General features: G+C 44.0%; 1 protein-coding gene across 1 annotated transcript; it reads right to left on the reverse strand.

Annotated features, from left to right (window-relative positions):
- Window positions 1–6,381: 6,381 nt before the first annotated feature.
- NOD1 (nucleotide binding oligomerization domain containing 1) lies at window positions 6,382–24,295 on the reverse strand (the record flags this gene model as incomplete). The annotated part of the gene is made up of 11 exons (XM_079538597.1): window positions 6,382–6,454; window positions 7,794–7,877; window positions 9,126–9,209; window positions 10,383–10,466; window positions 12,722–12,805; window positions 14,923–15,006; window positions 16,534–16,617; window positions 17,788–17,871; window positions 19,079–20,882; window positions 22,066–22,240; window positions 24,080–24,295. The coding sequence occupies 11 exons, from the start codon at window positions 24,293–24,295 to the stop codon at window positions 6,382–6,384; spliced, it is 2,856 nt and encodes a 951-aa protein (XP_079394723.1).
- Between the last annotated feature and the right edge of the window lie 3,241 nt (window positions 24,296–27,536).

The raw sequence follows: 27,536 nt of genomic DNA on the forward strand, positions 1-27,536 counted from the left end.
GCCATGGAAGATTGTCTCATTTGTGAAGAATGCTGTATCTTGAGATTCACATTCCACTCCTCCAAGCTTAAAAGTCATTTTAGTATGCGTTTCTCTTTTTCCTAGCTGAAGGAAGACATGCTACATTTTAGGACCATATCCCCTCAGTCTTTGGAAATGCTTTCCATTGACATCTGCAAGAACAGTGGAGGAGGAGGCTCTTTAGAAGAGAAGGACTTGTTACAGGTTTTGCTACAGCCCAATCAAACATGCTTTTTTCTGTAGCAGCATCATCAGCTTGTCCCACTTTTTGGCACTGAAAATAACAGAGAAATTCACAAGAGAACAGTGTCCAGTATTTGTTTCCTAAATATAAACTTCTGTGACGTTTCTTCAGCATAAATTAACATGATGCTGAATTCAGGTTGAAGACATTTTAGCTCATTGGGGGGGAAACAAAACCACAGTGTTTTGAGTTTCAGCTTGCCTCAAGTTGCAGTTGGTTCTCTTGTGAGTGCTGTGCTACGCGGTCTGCTGGCTTCCCAAGGTTCTGCACAGTGCTCTGTGAAGTAACCTTGTACTTGTGTACTCAGAGCTGATGGCAGGGCGAGCTGTAAAATGACCTCATGGTGGCATGGTTTGCTGAAGACTCGCTCGGATAAACCATCGCAGCAACATGCTGCACCAGGGGAAGAGTGGACTTGGTTCTGGCTTTGCTATAATAAGCTGCCAGCGTACAGTAACTAGGAGGAAGCAGGGCCACTATTTGCTGATCTTCCTGGCAGCTTTTAAGCTATTTATGTTTATTTGAGAGACTTTTGACCTTGGGTGTGCTTTGGCAAAGATTTTGCAATGGTTAAGTAGGATTTGCTCGATTCTGGCAGTCTCAAATGTAAGTTATCCAATGCTACAAGTACGTAATCTGTTGCCGAATTCCATTCTTCTTGTTCTCACTCAGATCTGTCCTTTCCATTGTTGATTTGTTATGCGTAAATGTAAATTTTGTTCAACATAACTGGTCACAAGCTCCCAAGATGTGAAATGCTAACAGGAGGAGACAGCAAAGCATGATTCTGTGTTCTTCCTGTGTGTGTGATGCTGAAGCATTCACTACCATACAGTCCGAAATTCTCTTTTAGCTGGTATTGCCAAAGTACTACAACCTTCAAGGAAGAAAGGAGGCTTAGCTGTAGGGGGATGTTTTACTGAACTACTTAATTTTAAAGGCTGAGGCATCACATGGAACAAGTGGTGCTCCGGCATTCTCCTTATCACTTGATCATCGAGAGTCTCGCTCTGCCTCTCTTCCCACTTGGCAGGCCGCCCTGCTGCTGGAGCACAGCCCATGTCCCCCTTTCCTACGCCTCTTCCCAGCCCTGCCCGTGGAGCAGTGGTGAGCTGTGTGCTCCTGCGGTGCCGCACAGCCATGCAGTGGTGATGGACAAGATGTCTTCCTTCGTTACCCTGAGCAGAAATCAGAATGTAATTTGCAATGTCTGATGTAACATGTGCTCTTTATTTTTTTTTTTTTAATTGAGCAGTATGATTGCAAGTTGACTTCAGTTGTTCTAAGGTACTCTTTTCGATGGTCTGCCAGTACATAATTGTGGATGAAAATATTTTTTTATTGATTTTTAGGTTGTACGTTAACATTCCATTCATGTAAAATATGTACAAATATATGTAATAAATCTTTTGAAGCACAGCTCTCTCCGCACTTCCAGGTGACTTTTGTTGTAAAGTCCTGCTGAACGTGGCAACAGCTGCTGCACGCCTGTGCTGCAGAGGAAGGAGGAGCAGTGGGTTCCCCTGGCTGGAGGAGCAGTGGGCGCTGAGTGCAGGTAGGAGCCAGCAGCACTCGTGCCCCGGGCTGCCGGCCGTGGCGACGCCATTTTGTGCGAGGTGGCTGGGCTGTGGTTGGCTGCTCTGGCGCTCCTTACGAGCGTAATGGCCGTTGAGATTAGCATCTAGAGCTGCCCCATCTGCCAACCCGAGATGGGAAGCGCACGGGTGGTTTGAAGAGGTGAAGAGCTGCGGATGTGCAGGCGATGCTATGCTGGTTTTCCCCGCTGCCATCACCTAGCTGGGGAGAGGCTGCGGCTGCTCTGAGCAAACCCGAAGCGCACTACCAGGGGTTGTGTGCAGGCAGTGAGTTCACCCTGCAGACAGGAAGCACCTGCTTGTGGTGCCCCGCTGCTCCTAGAGCAGGGCGTTCAGCACTGATGTCCCGGGGCTGGTTGTCCTCTGCTTTGCGTTTCCTGGGGCAGCACGCTAAGGCACAGTTGCCACCTTGCAGCTTTCTCTCCTTGGGAAATGAGTTTTAACATGGAGACAGCTGGGTGGCAGTGCTGAGGAATAAGTTCCTTTCTCTTAGAGGAACTTTTTTCTCCTGTTGCCTTCTAGGAAGGATGAGTTCCTTTCTCACCACTAACTCCTGTGTTCTGCTCTTAGGCCCATGAAATCAGAGCCTTGCTATGAGTGACGATGAGCAGTGAGAGCAGGATTTGGTGTTGCATTGGGAAAGTCTGGAGTGAGTCCATTCCAGCAGGTAGGGGATTTCACATGGGAAATCCAACTCAGTGGCCCCTGCTGGCCCCCCGTTCTCCCTGCAGCCTACAGTGCCAGCTCTGCCCCGGCTGCTCACCCTGGGGACAGCAGTGACGCCGGGCTGCTCTGGGGCCACCAGCATGGCTGCAGGCTGTTTGCCTGCAGCGTCCCATACCAGAAGCTGAGTGTTTGTTTCCTGATGCAGCACTACTTTGAGCAGCAAGGGGAGGAGAACGTGTGGCTGATGGCCAAGGGATATATCAGGGAGAGTTCTTGTGGTAGCTGGGGCTGGATAGGGACATGTTCCGTCCTGGTTTTTGAGAGCTTCATGCTCTGTCCAGGGCTCTGCGTGCCAGTGCAGGTGCCTGGCCCTGTCCCACCTGGTGGGCAGCTGTGCCTGTATGCAGTGACAACGGGCTGCCTTTGGGATGGAGCTTTCCACTCTTGTTCCATAAAGCATCTGTTTTCTGAGGGGGATGAGATCAGGGATGTGCGGGGGTGGGGAAGAGGGTTCAACATAAATAAATAATTGTGTAAAGCCCATCGTCGGCTGACGCATGATGACTCACTCCTCATAAAGGCAGCAGAATAGAGACAGATATTAAAAGCATGGGGATGGGCCCTTGGCCGAGCTCGGTGGGGCTGCAGGTGCTCGCTGGCCTCGGCCCCTTGTGCTCAGAGCCATGCTTTGTGTCAGGCTCCTGTCCTGCTTTTCCTTTTTGCCCTGGTTACTGATGTCTTTGTTTGAACAAGTGTTTAAATTTTAACCGAGGCTCTTCTCCCCTCCCCTCCTGGCTGGTTCTGTAAGCAGGCTCCGAATGTTAGAAGGAAAACCCACAGCCTGTGGGCTTTGGCACCGACTGGAAGTCCCACCGTGGGCAAGGCCTCCTCACCCCGCTCCCTGCCCGGGGCACCTGGTGACCAGTTCAGAGGAAAGCTCTTTAGGAGCCACCCGTGCCAGGATTAACATCTGCCAGAGTCGGGATTAAATTGCCTGGCAGGTAGCAGGAGCACAAATGCCTGCAGGCTTTATTTGCTCCAGCATGAGGCCTCCCAGCCTCCTGGCAAGGCTATCGCAGCTGATTAAGCCCCGATTAAGCCGCTGCCTCCTGCACGGGCCGAACTCTGGCACTCACATGGTAGGCAGCAGTTTAATTGTTTGCCATGGGCTCGCTCGAGTTTGGGGGCTGTCTCCACACGTGGCCATTCCCTAAAATGCAGTTGCTATTTTCTACAGAACGCTGACCCTCCTTTCAAGTTTTGCTGTATACCCCAGGGTAAGTTACTTCAGAACTTCACAGCTTGTTGGCTGGCAGGGAGCAATGGTGCAGCGCTGCCACGTAAACACAGTTTGAGAGGCCTCACCTGTTCTGACCCCTGAACAAACCAACAGGAACTGCTGTCTATGGCTCAGTGCTCAGTGTGACTCCCAGCCTGGCTGCTGTTTTCACCCAGCTTGGTCCTTGTATTCTGTTCCCACCTACCAAAGCAAGAGACAGCTCCTTTGTGTTCAGCCACTACTGCTGGCTTCTAAGACCCGTTTCACCAGTTGGTAAGTCTGTGGCCCTGTGCAAGGTCAAGCGAGTGGCAGATCTCCCCTGTCTGCGGCAGCCAGAATTAGCTGGACAGCCTCATTCCTGCCTCAGTCCAGCCATGGGGCTGCTCAGCAGTGTCAGCAAAGCCAAAGATCTTGCAGAAAGCTGTTGGGGTTCTTTATAAAGTTGTTTGTTGTCACGGAGGACAAGTAGGAAAAACATAATGCTGCATACAGAGAACATCTTAGCAAGCAAGTCTTTAAAAAATAGAAGTTATACTTGTGTCTGAATTTAAGCACAGATGGCTCTTGCTGTGAAGCCAAGATCAGAAGCTCTCTACAAGTAGCCTGGTAAGACTTCAAGGAAGGGAATGCAGCCCCACATGCCAAGCCAACTCACGAGGATACTCAGCCTGCCTGCAGCAGCTGCTAGCTTTTCTAGCCCTGGCCGTAAGTTGATGAATGAGGCTGTCCCCTGCCTTGGCTGCTCCTGCCAAAGCAGCCTGAGCAGTGCCCTGACCTTGGGACTGGCCCAAGCAAGCTTTTGCAACCTGAAATCTGCTCTGAGATGAATGGGTGCACCTGGCACCATCATCAGTTCTGGGCTGTGCCACGGTGGGCTTGTTTGCTCTATCTGCCAGCTCTGAGGCTGCCTCAACCTGCTGCAGCCCAAGAGACTCTCATGTTCTCAGTAAACAAATGGCTCAGGTGCAGAAACCATTCCTGTTAGCTGGCACAGCCTGAGAGCCTCACCTTCCTGTCTACCTCTGAGTAGCCAGTGCTGGCAGCACAGGCAGGGTGGAAAAGCCACTGACGAGTAATGTTTGGTACATTGGTTTTCATGTGGATATTTATATATTTATATATCTCTCTATATAATTTTTTCTTAAACTGTTCTTTTTGTGAAAAGCAGTGAGTATTTTATATGTTAGGGAGCTGGGGAGTGAAACACAACTGAGGGCTGGTAAAGGTCTGCTTCCAGGCAGGATAAGGAGAAACTCTCACCTACCCAGAGAGCCTTTTGTGTTTGTCTTTGCAGGAAATGGGATTTGGCACTTCGATGGAAGGTGGTTCTTCTAGCCCACCAATGTTTTGTGGGGACATCAGCAGCAGGAGCGTTGGTCTGTAAAGTTCTTAGGGGTGACAACATGAAAGAAGGACAGAGGATGGACTGTGTTCCTCCATTTTTTGGTTCTTCATGTGCATCAGGGGTAGAATCTGAGATTCCCTTTATGAAGGGAATCAGGAAAAAAACCCTGAAAAACCAAACAGCCTGCTTCTCTTTAAACTGCCTTCCTTTGAGGTTCCTAAAGTTACACTCCCTGAGCACTAATTATTTTGGAGGGGGATAATGTTTTCTTGCTGGTATTATTATTGCTATATCCCTGTTGCATGATGCTTCCCAATAGTTCAAGGGTCAGATAAAAGGTTTCCAAGCAATCTCTGTGGATGTGTTGCTGAGAGATTTCCACCTGACACCATTGGTTTTCAGTTGTTCTTCCTCCCCATGAAGCCAGGCAACTTAACACTGGTGTATTGCCACCAGCACCACATCCAGGCCACGAGCGAAGGCAGTGCACAGCCCCTCATTAATTTGTCACATACATCTCCAGACCCTCTCCCCAGAACAAACACTGTAAGAACAGGGGGTGGCAGTTTTTGTGCAGCCCTCAGGAAATGTTAGGCAAAAGTGTTTTACTGCCTGTGTTATGATTTTACAGAAATGGCAGTGAAGCTTTCAGCTTTGTATAAAAGAAAATGTATTGGCTTCAATATGGAAAAAAGATTATGGAAAGTAATTGGAGCCTCATGTATCCGTTTCTCCAAAAAAACGCAGTGCCTACAACTGCTGTAAGTCAGTGGGAAAATGAGGGTCTAATTTCTAGGCATGGGAGGATTCATGCTGAAAGCATTGGTACCATGCAGCCTTTTGAGACAGTCTATGTTTCCATCCAGACTATTATTTTCAGTTACGAGGCAAGTAGTGCTGTGTGCTTTGGAGCCTGTGTCTTCTTGCATATAGACGTGTGTGCGTAGATTCATGTAGATAAATAAGTTAAAGATTAATCACAGCAGTATATAGAATAAATCTGAGCTCGGTTATCAAAATGCACACACATGCCCCTGGATTACCTCTGTTAACACTTGGTGTTCCATCTTCAAAGCACTGTACAGATATTAATTATTTACCAAGGCAATTTCCCACTCACCAAAAGGATGAGGGATAGCAGGCATTGCCACGAGCACTGCCTCTGTAACGCTGCAGTCCAAGCGTGGCAGCTTCTGTAACACAAAGCTTGTCCAAATGGGGAAATCCTCACTCAGAAGCAAATGATCCGTTCTTCACTTTCAAAAGCTTTGGCTTCTTCTTGACTTATCAGGTTCCCATTCAAACTATTGGAGAGAAGTAGGGACATAAAAGGGATGTGAAAGGGAGGCAGTGACTGCTGCCCATCCTCTGTTTTACCAAGGTTTGAAGTGGAGAGCTGGATGGGACAGAGCAGGATGATGGGCTGATTTCTATGAGCTCACTTGGAGAAGACAGGGCCGTAAGCAACAGGGGTACAGGAACATGGTGCTGCCTGGGGCCAAATGGTGACAGCACTGCTGTGAAAAGCAGCATATGGCTGACAGAAGTTGATATTGTCTTCGCAGCCTTTTGAGTCTTCCATGACAACAAAGAAAGCAAGCTCTTAAGTATTTGGACATAATTAACGTGAGATGACATGGCAAAATGTTCAAATCTGGCCACATTGATATTTACACACCTGAAAATAAGTAGCCTGAAACGTGCAGTTCCCAGAAATGCTATTAAAATACAAAGTTTATGAAACGATGAGGGTTAGAAAGCACACCTGAAAAGCCAAGCAAGAACCAAAAGACAGACTTTGATTTGAAAACTCAGAATTTCTAAGGTGGGTATTGCAGCCTCTTTGGCAGCTGGCAGCAGCCTTTGAAAGAAGCTTCTTCCACATCCCTGGGGAGCCCTCTGTCAGATGGAGTGAGTCACTGTCTTTGTGAGCAGGAATTCAGTGTCCTTTCATTAAAACAAATACGTATTTTTAAAAAATAAATGTCACGTTCAATAATACAGAAGCAGCAGCGCTAAAACCAGCACCACTCTATTGACTCCCAGGCTCCCAGAGGTGAGGGAAGGAATGTGGTGCTTGGCACTGTGCCCTGCAGTGCACATGCGTGACTGCCTGATGCCTGCCTAATCTAAAACAAGCAAATCTCACAAAAAAGTTAATCTCCTCAGAGCTTAGCACTTCTCGTGTGCTTGGAGCACCGCCCAAAGAAAATCCAAGCACAAATAATATGAACCAAATTAGTAATGCTAATTAAATGTAGCCAGCTCCTGCTTGTTGGGATTGAGCTCCTTAGAGGTAGAAACATGTTAAGTTTGAAAATAAATCACAAAAAGCAAAACCTGTCACAGCAATGGCCCAGCTCTGCACAAACACACGTTCTGCAAGTCGGCAGTACAGACAGACATGAACTAACAGAGCTCCCTGATATCATAACACAGGGAAGTGTTCCAGTGACAAAGGCTTTTTGCCTCTTTGAAACTTGCTGGAACTGCAGCCCCTGCTCTATAGAAACTTGCTCTGTGTTTGTTGTTTTTCTATTTGTGGTTTTTGCTTTTGTTTTTTTTTTAGGCTAGAAAGTTAATGCTATTGTTTTAAAGGAAAAGAAAGTTTAAAAAGTGAGCTTTTGAGGAGGGGATCTTTACCAGACTTCTTTGATGGCTGTGTTCTCCTTGAGAGCTTCGCTGAGGTACTTCACTCCTTTGGCTGTAATTTGATTCTGGATAAGCCTAAAAAGAAAGCACTTCATATCAGCCCGGCACACAAACTGTTTTATAGCACATGCACGGCCTGAGCTCAGCTTGATGTCAAGGAGCAAAGCTGTCAGTTTGCAACAGGAAGACAGTTGTGATTTCCATCTCTGAGGAGTGCACACAGTGCTTGTCAGATGCCTGCAGATGCACTTTCAGAAGCAGAGCTCAGAGTGTCAATTGCTTCTTTCTAAGCTTGCCTGTGGCTGCATTCTGGAGATACCGAGCTGACACTGCTGACACGTTTTTGCTGAGAACTCTTTACTGCTGGTATGAGATTGCAATGTTGGGGGCTCTCTGACACAGACACGCTGCCCAGTGTAATGTATCTGCAGCTGTGCATGAAGAAATCAAGCTCTTCCCATCTCCCTTTTATTTGCAGGGTGATGGGCACCAGAACTTCTGCTGTTTTTACAAGAGACCACAAGTATCTGTTCCCTCTGGCAGTCAGTACTTTCCTAAGGGCATGGACTACAATTAAACACAGGGAATGCTAAAGTGCGCTTAGCAAAGGTTTTGTACAAGCTTGTAAAAGGACTCTGTTTATTATGTTCTCTCAATCACTTGGCATGAATGGATGGCTGTTTGTTTCACAGCCCACATCTGCCCAACCCCATTCACAGGCAAATTATTGTGAACCTCTGGATTAGGGCTGCCTGCCTGTGGTTTCCCAGAAGTTTAACAAGTATCCTTGTGACTGCTAGAAACAAGAACCTCTGCTTTCCCAGGGATTTGTGTCTCACGGCTAAATGTCCTGTGTCAGTGAAAGTGCCACAGAAGAAAGCAAGGGGCAAATGGCCACATAAGTGTTCTGTGTAGGTTCTTGGCTGAAGGATATTGGCTGAAAGCAAGCAATTGAGCTTGCTACTTTCACAGTATGATGGCAAACAGTAGAGATCACAATAACATTACTTTATGCTAGATATCTGCTAGTATTTTTCTGAAATTTACGTTTGAGGCCAGTAATGAGCTGCTACAGATAAACAAGGCAGCTGTGCAGTTCAAAAGTTAGCAGGACACACAGCCAGCTTAAAGTTTTCCCTATAAGAAAGCAGGTTCAAAACACTAGACAGCAGCTTTATTAACTTTCCATTAAAGCTGTCTACAACCAGTCAGCTGCATCCAGACCATGCACAGAGAGCGTACTGTGACCTACATAGACTTGGAAGGTGAAGCTTTAATGCGGTTACTGCCAAAGAGACTGTGCCTCTGTGGAATGTAACTTACCATAAATGCACCAGTTTCTTGTTGATCTTCAGCATCTCTGCAAAACTCATTGCTGCCTCATCATCCAGCTCATTTTTTGTCAGCCTAGGTAGGAGAGAAAACGTTGTGTTAAGATGCTATCATTATTTTTCAGTTTCCTGTTTTTCCAACTCGTCAGCGACTTCATTTTAGAAAGCCAAAGTGGAGTGTGTGTCCTGTTTCTGCCTGAGCAACCTCTGAAGTCTGGACACACAGACATGCTACAAGAGAAGCCATGGAGTAAAAAAGGCAAAAGGATGTCAGATCTTAATTTCTCAGAGCACTGATCTATCTACTGTGGTTTTCTCACAATGTTAAAATAACTGAAAGCTGCATGAACTGCACTGGAAAAAGATGGAAAGGCACAGGTAGCACTGAAGAGATGCACAAACTGTGAGTGATGGGGAAAGCAAGATGGAGGGAGTAGAATTAAGCATGAAGCAGAACTGCAAGTAGGGACAAGGGGAGTTGAGAAGCTCCAGCTCATTACTGGGCACAACAAAAGCAGAGGCAGATGAATTAAATCACTGCTTTCAGGCAGTGGTCTGCAGAGGCACTAAGAGACTTCTGCTCCCATCAGTCGAAATCCAACCAATCTTCCTAAAGTTACATACAGACATACAGAACCACTCCCTGGAGGTGTCCAAGAAATGCTCAACGTTGTACTAAGGGCTGTGGTTTAGTGGGGAAATACTGGTAGTAGGTGGGTGGTTGGACGGATGATCTTAGAGGTTTTTTCCAACTTTGATGATTCTATGATTCTATGCACACTGCTTCCACTGCCAGAGGAGTAATACTCAAAATGCTGCACAGGACCCTGTCAGAGGTCTGTGAATAGCACTAAGGAATGCAAGCTGTCCTCAGCTCCTCTGTCATGGAGAACAGTGAAGCTGGGCCTGGCCTCACCTAAGCATGTTGAGTGTAAAGAGGAGGGGTGTCCTTCACCACCATACCAAAACCTACAGGAATGTAAGGAGCTCACACTGCAGACCCAGCTTCCCAAGGAAACAAAGGTGTATCAGTGCTCCTACAGGCAGGAAAGCTAATCCACTGCTCATCAAAGGATATACCTAGATGATCTCCAGAGGTCCATTCTGATCTCAATGATTCTGTGATCTCAGAGTGCGCTGGTTGTGAAAATGCAGAGGTGGCACGAGGGAAAGAAAGAAGCAGTAAAATTAGGCTGCACCTTGCTCTGGAGAAGGAATAGAAGGAGAAGCAGGGCACACCATTGATTACCAGAATATTTTCACGGAGTTGTTGTGCTGCAAAGCTTCAGCAATGCTTTTGCCTCCCTCTGTTGTGATGCCGTTAAATGCGAGACTGTGAAATAAACAGACACCAAGGTTTAAAAAGCAGCCAGTGTTGCTTGGCCTTCTTGCTACCAAATACTAATGGCTGTCTTGGATGATCCATGTCTGAGTTTTCCAGCTCTGAACTGAGCTGTTTCAAAGGCTCACTTACTTTGCAAACAAATGAGCCCTTCCCACTTTTACATGTGAGACCAGTTCACAGGCTGCAGCCTGATGCAGGTCTGTCACACAGACCATAAGGTTTGCTGTCAGTGAGAGCAAAGTGACTTTTGGGACTGACAGCAGAGCTGCAGCTGTGAGTTTGAAAGTTGTGGCTCTCAGCAAGGAGAGGGTGGTGCTTTGCAGTACATAGATCTGTACACACATTTGTCATCCCCATTCCCACTACAAACCAGGCACTGTTTTCTTTAAGTGAGGTGTTCAGACACTTAAATGCCCCATTCCCCTTCCAAACACAATACCTTCTGTAGTGCAGGGAGAGAGAAGCCTGTAAATGCATGCTTTCCATTACAAACCACAAACATTTCTTAGTCTGCTCTTCATTCTTTGAATAGACATTGGCAAAATCACCCAGTTAAACTTATGCTTCAGGCTTTGAGAGTTCAAAAAGCATTTCCATCCTTAGAAGACAGGCCAGAGACTGAAAATAGTGCATGGCTTCAAAAAAGAGGCAGGAAGGGGACGAACTGGAGCAATGGCATAAATTAAGGGCTAGCATATGTGTTAGTATCCCTAACTTCAGCTGAAACCATATATTCTCAGCCTAAGTATGGCAAACACACAGAAGTAAAATGTATCAGGGCCCAACTTCCCTTCACCTTTGCATAAAGCTACCACAGTTATCTGGTACCATCTGTGCATTCAAATAATGAACCAGGGTTATCCACTGGAAGACCAAAAGTGAACTCCAGTGCAAGCACACTGCAGGGCAGAAGATGCACCTTGCACAGGTGCCAGCAAAACCTGGCTCCAGCCTGCAGCTGCTCCTCCTTATTTTTGCAAGCACATTCATCAGTGTAGTTGTCTGAGAATCCCGGATGCAACGCAGCTTTGATTCAGATTCCAACTGTTTTCTTTCAAGTCTGATACAGCTGGATGGCTTCTGCAATTAGGGAAAGATGGCTACTTCTGATAGCTTTTAAGTTTAAATATATCTAGGTCACTGCACCTGTTCAGCTTTTAATTTTTTAAGCCTGGCTGTACGCTCACTGAAAGGAGGACAAGACACCAGCTCTGAAATCCCTGGCTGTGAAATGGCAGCTCTGGAGAGATCCCTGAGATCGGTACTGCTGCAGAAACCAGTGCCATGTGCCACCTAGTGGGGAAAGCCAGGAGCCTCCTCTCCTCCCTCACGTGGAGGCCGAGGGAACTGGGAGAGAACGATCCCAGCGCTCCCGCTGCATGGAGGAACTCCACAACAGCAGCAGCAGCCGCCACAATGCACACCTATAAATCCCTAGTCAGGAGTTGTAATCGTAGCAGGGAAGGTGCTGGTTTTACACCGCTGGTTGCACCCCGTGCTGTGCTGCCAACTTCACCCACTTTAAGGCCTCCAGAGGGGTACTTAGAGAGTAATTACTGAGCTCCAGCAAGAACTACGCCTCATTGCTAGATTCAGGCTGGATATTAGGAAAAAATTCTTCTCACAGAAAGTAGTAATGCATTGGCACAGGCTGCCCAGGGAGGTGGTGCAGTCACCATCCCTGGAGGTGTTGAAGAACCGTGTGGATGTGGCACTGAGGGACACAGTTTAGTGGGCATGGTGGGGTAGGCTGGCCATTGGACTAGATGATCTTAGGTGTCTTTTCTGGCCTTACTGATTCTGTGATTCTATGTGCTAATCTTTATCCAAACAGCACATCCCGTGTTACTTTGGTAAAAACTGCTGTACCTTCACCACAGCAACTGTTAACACTGAGCTCCCTGGAGGCCGATTCTCCACCAGCTTTGGCATCATCTCTGCTAATGCTTCCAGCCCAGAATGGCACCCAGTGACCAGGTGTCTTCACAAATGCCAGTTCCTCTACAGCATGAGGAAAGGAGACAGATCAAAGGGATGACAGCCTTGCAACATTTTTAACTTGCTTTATGGCTGCACAGGGCTTTTCAATTCAAACAACATGGCCTCTTGCTTGCACCAGGAGCCTGTTACAGAACAATGACCATGGCACCAGATCGTGGCCCAAGCTAACACTTGGTCCAAAGAGCCACTGCTTCACAAAGCACTGGGAAAGAGCTCCATGGCAAGTTCAGCTGCTGTTTTACCTCACATTTGTCAACCTCGGATGGTTCCTCAGGGCCTCTGCAAATGCCTTTGCACCTTCGTCTCCAACCTGATTGCCCCACATCCTAGTGAAGACAGGAAACCAGGAGATATCAGATGCATTGCTCTGCTGCCCCTCAGCATTGCATTCTCTTTTTCTCACCCCATTCATCCCCCAACATTACTCCCCAGCCTCTGAGAGCTGCAAGAAGCCTGGCAGGTACCATCTCACCAAGCCAGGGCTGTTCCATTCCCTGCACATCACACCATCCACCTCTCTGACTCACCATTACCAGAAGGCCACAGCATAGGAGCAGCTCTAGGAGACAACCAGCCTGCTGCAGCCTGAGTGCTTTGGGATTATCTTGCTGCAATGGGTGAACCTTCAGCTGCCCTGTACCCTTCTGGGATAAAGGAATCTTGTACTCTTCTACAGGGACTTTTTACATGGGCTGATAGTGATTGGAAAAGAGGGAATGGTTTTAAACTAGAAAAGAGGAGATTTAGATTAAATGTTAATAGGAAATCATTTACTCAGAAGGTGGTAAGGCCCTGGCACAGCTGCCCAGAGAAGCTGTGGATGCCCCAAGACCAGGTTGGATGGAGCCCTGGGCAGCCTGATCCGGTGGGTGGGAGCCCTGCCCACAGCAGGGGGTTAGAAATGGATCAGCTCTAAGGTCTGTTCCAACCCGACCTGCTTTGTGGTTCTATAATTCTGATATGACCTCCAGAAGCACAGCTGCACAGGGGCCCATACCCAAACAGGTGACTTTCTGAGGTCAACCATTCAATAAACTCACCATCTCCTTCAGAACAGTCTAGTAAAAAGGTTAAAAATCAGCATTACACCCAGCAATATCTCCTCTCTCACTGGCTCACCAGGGAGGGATCAAAATCTCACAGGTTCTGTATGACCCCAGTCTCTTCTGTGCATTTCTAAGGAATAGTGTTTCTAACAGCAAAGCAACCTAATAACACAAAGCACTAAGAGAAGGTAATAGCTGCAGGGATTTGATCAACATTTAATAACAGTAGCTGGACAAATTCTTTGTCAATTCACCATGTATTCTGAAGTTTGAAAGACTCTGCTGAAGTGCATTTACTTGCTTATTTACTTTTACAGAGCTCTTGTCTTGACAGCTCTAAGCCACACTCAGCTTGATGGGTAATTAGTTGGCACCTCTTAAAATCCATTGAGCTTTGTGGTATCTACTAAATACATCTACTTCCAGTAAGTTTCCAAGAGTTTCTTTGTCCTTCAGATCAAAAGCAGTTTGTTACAAAAATGCTGAAAGTACCTGTTTAAACACGACTACCAGGATATCATAAATCCATTTGGAGGGATTATTTCCTCCAAAGGAGAAAACAAACATCCTTCATGAAAATTACAGCAAGCACAATGGCACTGCAGAACCATCTGTATGACAACAGAAGTGTGTATGCTGTTGATTCTATATTTGAAATCTTCTAGAACAAACAAAACAAAGGCCAAAATCTGATTGTTCAAACCTGATTTTCATATGTAAGTGTTACTGTGATCATGGCCAAAGAGAAGTTTTAATTCCTTTCAGTATTACATTCTAAGAAGAATGCTCTCCTGCAGAATGGAAAGAGAAAATGGGATTTGCCAGAGGGAACAAGCATCAATCTAGCTTCAATCCTAAGAAAGCGGGCATGGACCATGTGTTTTCATTATGACCTCTCTCCAGTAATAACAAGTTCTCCAGTTTAGGACAGAAGGATGATGTGGAATTCCTTTATATTCTCACAGCTCACAAATTTATCAGGACTTGGTGTGGAACATTCAATAATCTTAACCTTGACATGCCATAGCTATGTACATTGCCAATAGTCATAAAGCCACTTGGACCTTTAAAAATGACTAAATATCTTTACAACAGCTACTGTGCAGTTAAGGGAAGAAGCTATCTTTATCTTCTGCCCTCTTGTTAGTTTTTCTCTCTCCTTTATGGTTCCATCAGAACAGGAAGAAAATCATCGCACGAACTGGAGGAACCATAAAGCATCACCTAATTGCCCTGAGCAGAAAATGTCATTGTGCTACTGCACCAGTTTGTTCTGCTGCCACCGTGGAGGATGGACTGGGAGGAGGAAGGCAAGGATGAAGGAAGAAAGCCCAAGGAATTCACAAACATCTTGCCAAGACCAAGCCCTGTGCTCTTCTCCTCAGCACTGAACTCACCCGATTTCAAACATCGTTGTGTTCTTCTGGATGGCCTGGGCAAGGCACTTCCCTCCTTCACTAGTTATTTTGTTTGCTCCTATTCTGCATAAAATACAAGAGTTGATGAGGTAAACCACTTACAGCAGTACAGCTATTAGAACACCAGCTCATGAAACAATACAGGTATTTAAGGCTAATTAACCCTGGATGCTAGTTACAGTTAACAAAGATTAACCTATAGTAAAAAATACTGCAGGCATTTGACCTTCAGTTAAGAGAAAACATATTTTGTACGTTGGTCCTCCAAGCTGGACATATTACTGTAAAGTCTTGATTTTGGCGCTAAGTGTGTCAGAAATAAGCTGTAGGAACTGATCCTGAAGGCAAGGCTCCCTGCCTAGCTTTTAATACAGCTCATAATACCAGCTGTTGCTGCAAAGTACATGAATTACACGCAGCATGTTCTATGATGCCACAGGGAACAGAACATTTCTTGGTAGCGCAGGTCGAGAGCAGACTGCAGCAGATGAGTACAGACTAATAATTTCAAGTCTTTCTGTTCTGAGCATTGGCTACAGGCGCTGGCACAGATCAGCCCAGCACTGGCCAGAGGCTGGTGCTCTATAGAATCTTTCCATTTTTTGGTGTGGGAATATCAAGTGGCTGGAGTTCAAGAGAGAGGTAAGTCTCAATTGCACATACATTACTGTAAAAAAACCCCTCAAGCCACTACATTTGCATAAATTAAAACTTTTGTCTGGTTTGTTTGACTGCAGGCACGTCATGCACTCTATCTCAAAACCATTTCGAATCATACTAGGAAGCCTGACAGAAACTGTCTTCCAAGCATTTTTTTTTCTGGTGAAAGTTAGAAGATTAAATTAACAGAGCACTCTGTCAAAGCAGTGACACAGCCAGAGTGCTCCTGGGTTTCAAAATTCTGCAAATATTTCAAGCAGGAATTATGTGGCCAGTGTGGGGTTTCAGAGCAAGTTAGGGGTAGAATAACACCTAGAACCCAACAATCCCTGGCTGCTGGTTGCTACATTCACACCAGCAGTTGCTATTGCTGTAGTTACCTCTGTGTTCTGCTGTGGTCACAACTAAACCATCAGTTAATGATGTACCTTTTTGTTAAGTCACTGTTGTGTATGGCCAAACACATATCTGAGACATTCCAGGACTCAAAGGAGACAACTTCTCAAGTGAATCTGGGCTACTCCAGAGCTGGGGTAATGACACTGGCACAGCATGACTGCCATAGCCCACAAAAGGCCAGATACCAGAAGGTTGATACTAAATGCAAGCAAATTCATTCATGACAAAGGCCAGTAAGATTCATGCAGCACTTAAGCCTCATTCAGGTAATCAGACTGGATTTAAGAAAAGATCTGGTGCCTCCTACTGCTGATAGTGCAGTGCAGTTTTTAGTAAAGACTATGGATTAAAGATGCTGACATTTACTGCTAGGCTACTATAAAAAATATGTAAGTACAATCAATTTATTTTATTTTGTTTGAAACAGTTGGGTTTTTTTTGGTCATTTTTCTTTACTCTTCCTCTTTTCAAGTTTCTTTATCTCAATTATGATACTGTATAAGTATAAAACAAAAACAAAAACAAACTTACTTAACATATTCAAGGCTTGAACACTCTTCAATAAGTTTTGCAACATATTTGGCTCCAATGTCAGTGATCTGATTGTTGTATAAGCTTAAAGAAAAATCACATTGGTAAAAATAGGTTACTCCTGCTGTCACTTCTATATTTACAACCTGGGTGATTTATAATGCACAGACAGCATCCATCTTTTTTGTATGGCTCTGTACAAATATACAATGGGTTGTACTTCTATTTTGATATACAGTTAATATTGTGAAGGGGTAGATATAAAATACAAGAATAGACTTAACAGAGAAAAATATTTATATGTAAGCATTTTAATTACATGGTCCTCTCAAGCAAACAAATCTTCCCTTTATTCCTGTTTTAGTACAGCAATAATATTCAATAAATCAGAAGGGAAAAAAAAGCACGGCAGCACACCAGAAGGACATGTGTTTGGTTTTTTAAAAGCCATAAAATCCCCTTACAAAGGGGATTCCTGAAGATCAGACATCTGAGCAGAAGGGCACGGCAAGGAGGAGGGAATTCTTGGTATTCATGATCACTTTTCAAAAAGACATTTTTATGTAGCCTCTTAACCAAAAGTGGGAAGCCAGCACTAACACACCTACCAGTATTAGGTTGATTAAAAAATAATGGTTTTTAAAAATTGCTACTTTCTATGATAAAAGACAAGGTTACAGTAAAAGGGACCTGTAAACATGACATCTAAAGCAGCCTGTTTCTTGTCCTCCCTTCTACCAAGCTCTATCTGCTTTGCACAGTAGAAATAAATCAGTTTGCAACTGAGAAAGCAGAAGGCCCTGGCTACAAAGCCAACTATACACATATCCATAGGCGTGCACACACACACACACACACACAGTTTTTCTCTACACTCCTGAAGCTTTTTCACCTTGGCTGAATGGACAGTTTCCTGGGAAACATTCCAAAAAGTGCTAGCAGAAGCCTTCAAATATAAAGCTAGCATGCCCACACAGATCAGTAACCTGACAGCAGTCCATGCTCTGTTACAGATGGGCTTGACTAGAGTGGGAGGCCATCCCTTGAAGCAGTGCAATGGGAGAGGAAGCTTTTGGTCCTTTTCCTGGTGAGCTTTTACAGGACAGGAGCTGAATCATATCTGACACAAAATGCCTCATCATATTCAGCAGACGAGAAGGTAACTTTGGTTTCCACCCCACCTATGCTCCCACAGCACGGCAGTTTTATTTTCCAGTAGCAGTACCCAGTGCTTCGCTCCCAGTTGGTACATACCCCAAGTAAGATACAATTTGGTACTTGGAGAGTTCTTCATACAATATCCTTGCTCCATGATCTGTGATCTGATTTACGCTGAGCCTGGAATGAGGGGAGAGAAAAGAGTTTGAGTCAATACAGACTACATGTGTTTATCACCCATGAGTCAATGAAAGACTGGAGGTCTATGCATTTCCCTCTGAGATTTCAGTAAGTTCTTACACCATATATTAAAAGCAATCAAGGGAAATGTGACCTCAGTATTACATGGTTCACTTCAAAAACGAAAGAAAACAAAAAGCCTCAAATCAGCAAGGCAATGTTCTGGAAGCTGTCCATAGGACTGGAAACAATACAATGCAGAGAATCAGAAACCAGAGAAAACACCTCATCTTCCTCCTGTGCGTACTGGGATTGCAGAAATTCCATCTGACACCCAAGCAAAAGCAAGCTTTCCAGACCACTCCTACAGCCTTCTCTGTACCTGCTGAAAGCCAGGCTTGAAAGGCACAACACAATCAGGATCCAATTAATAAAGGTTGTGAAAACCTTTGTCCAAGAAATGGAACTCCAGTCCATGGGGTGTTGGATGTTTCTGATTTATTGTCCCAATTAGACACAAAGGTGGAGCTACAGGTGGAGTTTCTTTGCCCTGCTTATACCAGTTCACGTCTCCCCTCCAAATCACCTCCTAGAAATAATGCAGCTAACACTTCAACTATATTCTTTCATAACGTAAGTACACGTCAGCTTTATTCTGTGTAAACCACACATCTGAGCAGGATGTTAAAGCAAGAAATTCATAGTATCTGTCAGGCATTACTTGTTACTTGGTGAATGATAGATTCTCTCTTACCCTGTATGTCCTAGGGCAGAGATAGGCTCAGGCAATCTTTAGATAATGGATGAAACACTCCTGTTTTCTTCTGTTTCCCTTAAGCACGTTCTCCTATAAAAATCCTCTTTTGAGGAAAAAAGCTACTTGTGATACAGCTAACTAAACCTACAGACTTAACTAGTCCTGTTTTTTTGAGTTTCAAATGCGCTTGCCCCTCCTCCTGCTCGTGCCTCATCAAATATTCCAAAAGACCTGAAAGTGGCTGAGTTGGAGATAGTCAAACCTCTAATCCAAATCAAGCTGCCTGGGGCTATTTTGAGTGTTTGGGTTCTGCTTTCAAGGCCAACTGCACTTTAATTTCTAGCAGCAATGAGAATTCTCATGTTTCTCCACTTTGAAGACAGATTCCCCTAGCCCAAGTTTGTGGAAGAAACCAAGGATAAGAAACAATCTGCTTGCACAGACTCCTACCTGATGACTGCAAGCTTGCTGAAACATGGTAGCAGCTGTTTCACCCCATAGTCATTGATGTTGTTGTTGTCCAAATCCAGAGCCAAGCGCTTTCGAAAGTGATGCACGACAAAGGAAATAGCACTGCAGTCAGCAGAGTAGGCATTGCAGTATGTAAGCTTGATGTAATTGGCATGCATGCGTTTCGCAGCCAGCTTTCCCACTGTCTCATTTTGAGTCTCATAAAGACACCTCAGCATCCAAACAAAGTTTGGCTGAACCTGCACCTGATTGTACTTTAGAAGCCTGGACCGAGTGACACCCTTCAGATGGGATTTCATGCTCCCCCCAAGGTATGTGATGAGTGTCTTCCTCTTCTTTCTAATGACTGCAGGCAAAACTAAATGTTTGAAGAGCTTCTCCTTGGATCTGGAAAGCAGGCCACAAAGGAAAAGATTGGTAAAATGGAAGTGTTCATTGTTTCGGAAAGGATCCTCCCCTGTGAGTGGTTTCTTCAGCCAAGGAATGTGAAAGCAAGTACGCTGGGCAGTCTCAGCAGAAGAGCATTCACTGAAAAACTGAAGTAACTCCTTAATCCCCACTCTCTCTTCCATAACTAGGTACAAAGCGGTGAAAAAAGACTGAAGGGTTAAGTGCAAGAACTCATAAGCGGATTGATCGTCACAGCCACTGTAACCTTTAACTGTCCTGAGAAAACCCAACTGCAAATCTTCTTCAGAGATGTTCGCTGATGAGACCTCCTCTTGCTCAAAGATAAAGATAGAGTTCCTCATCCCTTTGTATGCAATTTTACCCAAAGCTAGAAGAGTTTCCTTTCTTGATTTGAACACCTCTGCTTGGCTCCTGACATCGTTCTTCAGCAAACTTGTTTTCAGAGACCGGTTTAGATGGACTTCAATCATGAGCAAGAATACATCTGTCAATGTAACAGAACAGTCTGGAAACTCATGGCTGTCAAACATGGAGTGGAAATGTTCATAACATTTAAAGATAATCCAACAGAATAAAGGCACTGAACACAAACTACAGAGGTTGGGATTAGCTTCCAGCTGGTTCAGTATCAGCGTTCGCTGCCCCGCATCTTTAAAAACCAAGGCAGTGTATTCCTTCAGGTTATTGCTGGAGAAACCACGAAGCAACACTTTCTTTCTAATGATATTTCTTTGGATTTCAGTTCCTGTCCGTGCTGTAAGAATTTTTCTGGATCCCTTAAGAAGCTTTCCTCTGAGAAGGCTTACCAGCAGCACCAGAGGGTGGACGGGTTCATTGGGTGAACACATCTCAGGAACACTAGTGAGATCAAAGTTGGAATAGATCTCATCAAAGCCATCAAATGTGAAAAGAACCGTGTGAGGGAACTGCAAGATGTGGTGGAACACCTCCGTGGGGTCCTGATCTGGGTAGCAATTATATCTGAAGAGTAAGTCTTTCAAACATACAGCTTCATCTTCCTTAAAGCAACTAAACATCCTACATCGGAAATGGAAGAAAAACTTAGCCCCTACATCCAACTGTTTTTTGGCCCAAAGACTTTGTATCTTTTGCAGCAAGATAGATTTTCCAATTCCTGCATCGCCAAAGACATAAATAGTCTCTCCATCTTCATTTATTACCCCAACTGCATCATCAAAAAGGGCTTGTAATTGACACACTTCACCCAGGCTCTCATTGGTAAAATTGACCATCTCCATAATACTGTTAGAGTAGATTTCTTCCAGCAGCATCTCTTCCCTCTGCGCATACGACATAACGAATTTGGAGTCCCGTCCCAGTTCATATCTGAGTTTTTGGCAATACCTGCTAACTAAAAAGACAGTGGACTATTATTAAAATAACTACTATTAAAAAGCCTGCTACCTACCTCTGTGGGAACTCTGAGGGATAGCAGGTTAAAACAATTCTTACTCAAGACCAGCTTTTTTTTTGGCAGATGACTTCTATGCATTCAGGCTGCCATAATAATGGAAAATTCAGATGCTTAGCATATGAGTCACCATTTCCTGAAATCTAACACTGACTCCAAGACACTGCACTGCAATAAGAGGCTTCTATCTTTCAGATGGGGCTCAAAGTCAAGCCCCTGAAGCTTTGTTAGAGGTTGTTTGACTCTCAGCAAAGGCAGGGATTTTTGGTCACAGGTTAGTTTTGGAATCTGCTGGTTCACTTATTTATATTCTACTGTGATTCAGGTAGGTGGCCATTCTTTCCTAATCTGTTTGGTATTTTTTATTATTGCAAATAGAAAACGTGCTTTAGAAAGCAGGAACCCCAAATGATATTTTTCTAAACTGACGCAAAAAATGAAAGTCCCAGTTACTGTGCAATGTTGACTCATGTATTTATTACTAGAGAAATTTTAGCTCTGATGGGGGCAAAGTACTTCTTGTATTTATGCAGTATGAAAGACCTCTCACAAGGAAAACACATATTCCTGCTACACTTTGACTATACAAAAAGTCATTATTTAGGACCGTAAAATAATTCAGTTGGAAGGGATCTTGAGATGTCTTAAGTCCAACCTTCTGCTCAGAACAGGACCACCTGTGAGATCAGATAAGGTTATTCAGGGCTTTGTCTATCTGGGTCTTGAAAACCTGCACGGAGACACAGCCGCTCCGGGCAGCCTGCCTCCTTGGTCCACTGCCCTCAGCATGAAATACTGGCTATTCCATTGCCAAAATGTGACAATGTTGCTAATAAACAGTAACAGAAGCCTGGCAGAAAGTGGATATGCCATGATGCTATATATCCACAAACAAATGCAAAAAGAGCTCGACTTCAGCAAAACAGGATACTGTATCAACGTGACTCTTGCGTTATACAGCGTGCCCTTTAATTATTTGGCTAGCTCTGCTAGCAAACACAGCAGGTGCGCATTTATTTTCTCAGGCTGTGCCTGCCTAGACTCACTCACTCTCAGGTCACCTGGATAGAACCTCCCAAACAGTGGATGTTCTAAGGAAAGGGAGACAGATGCATGATCTTACCTGGATCTGTATTTACCACAGGTTTACTACAAATATTCTCTGAAGGCTGGTAACCTATTTCATCCAGCCAAGGCTGAAGTTCATAGTAAGCATCAGTGACTTTCTGCAGGACACAGATGAAATATTCTGAAACTTCCTCTCCCTTGCTTTGAACCAAGTCTAGAATTTTGCGAACCTGAAGAAACAGCACAAGAAAGAACACTGGTGCATAGCATTTTGTCACAGTTAAACTGCTAGACTGCTTAGGATCCCTTTTGGAATGAAACAAAACAGAATCAAAACCAGTGCTTCAAAAAATTGAATTCAAAATCTAGTTCTGAATTTTAACCATTACAAAACTCATCTTCTGTTTGTATTCAGATGTTGCAAGAAAGATAGCTCTGCAGGTTAAGGTCTGAACTTGTAGTTAAATCACATGCTAACCAAAACCAGTGTGGATAAATACTACTCCCCCAAAAAGGAATCTAAAGGATTAGCTCAGTCTGGCAGAGTGTATTTTAAATCCCAGTCTGGTTAAAATGAAAAAGAAAGAAGGGATTTCTCAGTGCCCTCGATTCATTCCTCCAGTTTGTAGATATTCCAGTCACATTTAGATTTACCTCGGATACAGTGAGATCCATAATGGGGTAGGCAGAATCTCTCTCTAGATTTTAATGCAGATTGAAAAGCCCACATTTCTTTCTCCTAACACAGCAATGGGCTCTCTTTCTCTCTCTCTGTACAATGTAATTGTTGCCTGCAACTGTTACTAAAACTAATGGCTGTCAGACAGAGGCTGAAGCAGTTCAAGGCTAAGAGTTATCTTTAAAATCATATCAGAGGTTGATCTCTGTGCCACCAGTATGTAGCAACCTCAGAGCAGAACCCTCCCTGGGACACAGGGTACAGTGAGCACTGTACTACCCGTTTTGAATGTCTGGATCCTATTCTTGCTGAGGATGAATCAATAATTCAGTTCTAAAGCAGAGAAAGGATTTGTTCAGACTACAGTCTCTTGTGAGGTACATAGCACACAGCAAAAGCACTGTATTTTGGACAAATATTTATGCTCTAAAAGGCAATTTTCAGAGAAGCTCCCACAGAGTCCATTTCACTTATGATTGTGGCCTGCTCTCTGTTTCTGCTCAGGCTCTTGATGCACAGCCCCCCCTCCAGCCTTGTTACAACAATCATGTATATTATGCTGACCAAAAAGAAATGGAGATGATCATACAGTGTGCATTTATTCAGCTTTGAGCTTTTACACAGTGAGCACTGTATTACCATTTCGACTTCCTGGGAAGAATGATTATTTTATGAAAGTCTGGGCTGTTTGTGAAGTCCAAGGTCTCTGATTCTTTTATGATTTGTCTGCCTCTAATTGTGACACTATTCTGAAGCTGCATGACTGGTCAGGGAAATAAATGAGGAGCTTGTTTTAAGTTATGATGCAAAGAGCAATTGTGTACATCTGATAATTTTCTCCTGTCTAAGGAACAGGAAAAAATGTTTACTACTGATACTCAGAGATGATTTACAAACCCAAATGTGCCAGGCTGAATCGGTTTTACAAGCAAACATTCATAATGTACACAGGACTTTAAAGAGAAGGGAAAGTACGCACACAGACAACATGCAATGATAAACTCTAAAATAATATTTAATTTTCATCTCCTCTAAAGTAGGCTGACCTGTCCCTCGGCATCTTGAAGTAGATTCTCCTTGTAATACTCTGCATGATAATGAAGGCTTGCGAGCATCAAAGTCACAGCCTAACAGCCACTGTGGTCAGCTCTTTATCAGAGGGCAAAGCTGCAGCTCAGGGGACAAAACAGCAATTATCAGCCTGATCATTTTTGCAGCTGCCAACAGGCTTCTAAGCAGTGCTGGCTGTGCTTCTGGAGCCACTCACCCACAAGGAATAGGGTGGTGATTGTCCAAAATAATGAAGATTGGGAAAGACATTATGCCCATGAAATCTAACAGTAAGTTGAAAATATAAAAAAATTTAAGCTGGTTAATGAAATAAAAATACCTTATCTGCTTGAGTTGGAAACTGGACAACAATCTCTGCATCTTCAGTGGAGAAGTACTCATTGTTAATCAAGTTGTCAAGCAAACACTGGGTGTGCCGGATCTTACTGACCAGAAGCTCGCGGTATACCTTCAGCAAAGCAATGCAGGATGGAGGACTGGCTGCCAGAGGTTTTTCCACACAAGTCTTCAAGTTAGCACAAAGGTGGCCTTCCATAGCTGACACAGCAAGAAGCTGCTCTGCCCAGCATCATCTTCGGCAAACTATGTCTGCAGTGAGGACTCAGCTTGGGGTTAACTTCAAGGAAACAGGCACTCTGTCTTTTGTGCTGCTGAGCCTGTAAAATTAATTGCACAGAACCACAATTTAAACATTACCCTCTGCAGATACATCCTCCTATTGGCCATTGAAGAGTACTCCCAACCTCCATGAAATACCATTACCAACTTAATTAAAAAAAAAAAAAAGTCTATCCTCCTCAGGGACTTCCATTCATTTGTTCCATTCAGGGAAAAAAATTATCTACTGCAGACAGTCTCTCCTATAAACACTGCAGCTTGCCTCTAACAATACTTCCATATGCCTTATTAACTGCCTGTTCTTGGTACGTAATTGAGTATTTTTAATAGCATCTCCCATCTCAGTAGACAAAGCAGGGCATCTGTCCTAACATATATGGACAATAAAATAAGTGGAATAAAATTGTATTATTTCCTAGCAATTAATTGTGTAGGAAGAATTAATTTATAGTATAGAATTAATTTATAGTAGCATTTTGCTTTTTGTTACAGCAGAAGTTTCTGTGTGAAGCTTTTCTAGTAAGATACATGTCCCCAGAAGTGAAGCCTTGTCAACTGAGTTTGAGCTAAAATATGACAGTTTTGCTAATACAAAATGATTTGGTCCAGGGCAGACTTGAGAAGCAGAAGTGAGGCTGTGAGAATACCACAGGTCAGAGTTTCTATTTTAAGGAAGCAAGGTGATGCCCACTGTGAAAATGCTGCTACAATCTTAAGAACCAATATACCACTTATGGGCACAGAGCACCTCATACCTCTTAGAACACTTGATTCAGACAGTGTGTGAAAAGGGGAAAATGCCACTGCATTGATTTAATTTGGTTAAGCTTATCAAATTCCAATTAATAACCATTAAGCCAAAAATACAGTCTTCCTGGATCTGAACAATAACTGCTATAGAAAGGTCTGAAATTAATGATTTTAAATATATAAGAGCTCATCTCTAGTGATTCACACAAAAAATCTGTACCTCTACTTGAGCCTGAATAGCACACAGTTGCTGAATTTGCAGACTCTTCTGTATACCATGAGCTGTGTCTGGAGGCTGGCATCCACTGGGCTCCAAGCCACCTCCCCAAGCATAAAGGCAGGAGTTTGCACGCAATGCAGCTTGTAATGAAGGCACCAGTTTGAAACCCGCACAAACGCTTACACTTGACTGCCCAACATCTATCCATGTATGTGCACCTAGGGACACACCACGACTGCTCACCCCAACAGCCACGTGCTCAGGAAACCTTCCCAATGCTGTAGAAGTTTTGTGTAGAAATAGTGCTTGTTTGTGTGCCTGCTCTCTCCTTGCCTTCAAATACATACGCTGTTTCTGCCTTTGTGCTCCATACCAGCTCTCGGGAGCTCTCTGGATGGCTTCCATTCTTCTTTACAAGCATACAAGGCATACAGGCATACAGGCAGTAGGAATCAAGAACAACAAGACTACTCTTGTATTATTAAAGGCTTTTTTCCCAATTTATTTCCAGTTAATCTAGCCACATAGAAGTCATGAAGTTATGTTGTAATTGCAATTCAACAATAAATTCATTTAGGTACTATTTAGGCATGAACCTTGTACATACCATTTCCAGTGTAAAAAGACAACTTCTTGCAAGAACCTGCATGATTAACACCAACTACTGGCATCCTGTGGTAACAGGGCAAAAAGTACTGTTGCCTCAGCAGGCCAAGGGATAGTTGGAAGAATATTTTTAGATTCTGATTATATATGTATTAAAAAAAAATGAAAGACAAATTCCTTCTTCAACAATTCTGTAGAGATGCCAGCTCTGGAGCTTTATACTTCTCCTATTTCCCAAGCCAATGCCACGAACTTCCTTCCAGCTCTCCTGTGAAAGGGTGTAACTGAGGCCTACCAGCTTGCAGATTATTCCAGGTGACATGCTCCTGGAACAACCTCATCTCTATGCATTTTCCGTGCAAGAAACTGCATTCTGCATAAGCGTATCTTCTCCTTGATGCTGGAGGAAGACGTGATTTACACTCCTGCTGGATTACTGCCTGTGTAGCTGAGAACCATGTAGCCTAGCTCCTGTGATTTCAGGAAGCCAGTAGGTTGCATCTTATGGTTGCTGACTTGCACAGATGAGCCCCACAAAGGCAGAGACTGGGTAAATCCCCAGCACGACTATTTTGGGACTCAGTCAACTCAAAAACAGCAAAATTCTTTCAGTCAAAGGGAACAGAAGCAAGTGATCTGACTTTCTTGCCACATGAGTGAGTGTCTGCAGCTCTCCAGACAAACTGAGCTTTCATTGCACTCTCCACATGACCTGCCAGATGAAGTGGCTGATTTCTGAGTCACTCGGCTTCCTAGAAGCCACGCTGGCACATCTCTTTGTTTAAGAAAACTTGTTTCATAAATGAACACTGTCATGAAGACCAAACAGTGCTGAAGACATCATTCGCGCCAAAGCTTTTGCAAGCTTTTAAAGAGATAGAGTCACCTTTAAAATACAGGCAATAGAAACATTAACCCTTTCCTGTACTGCCTCTACCCAACACCTTCTGCTTCCTTTGGCTTTCTAGGACCATGTTCTTTCTTTCTAGTTTGTGACAACTAAGGCAAATATCCAGGAACGCACAATAATGGACCAATGACTGTCAAGAGTAGAAAATAAATAGAAACGGTTTCTTTACTCTTTCAGTTCCATCTTAAAACAAGGAAAATATGGAAAGAACAGAAGGTCTCAAATAAACTTGCCTCCCACTTGACTAAGTCTATGTCAGCAAAGAACCTGATTGATTCCTTTGGGAGGTGAGGCCAAGCACAAGGGGAAAAAATGGAGAAAGAGTAGAAAATACAGTGAAGTATTTTTTACTGATCTCTTTAAATAAGAAAAATGGAAAACCTTCACCATCTATGGACTAAGAAAACGTCATGGCAGATGAACAACTTAAGTGGTACTGGAACAAAACCAGACACATAGAGATAACAGCAAGGCAAGTACATGCATGCTTGTACCAGAGTGTATGGGCTTCATGAAGAAACTTCAGGTTCTACCTAGACTAAAGCCAACACAAAAATTTCCTACCATAGCAGTTCCATGTGCAACAGCACCTAAAAGTCCTCACCACTGTGAGAAATGTGCTTATTCATTCAGATTAAAAAAAACACCAAAAACCTGTATATAATTCTGTAT

Source organism: Tetrao urogallus (assembly GCF_951394365.1).
Source record: "Tetrao urogallus genome assembly, chromosome: 7".
In the NCBI taxonomy this organism is placed as follows: domain Eukaryota; kingdom Metazoa; phylum Chordata; class Aves; order Galliformes; family Phasianidae; genus Tetrao; species Tetrao urogallus.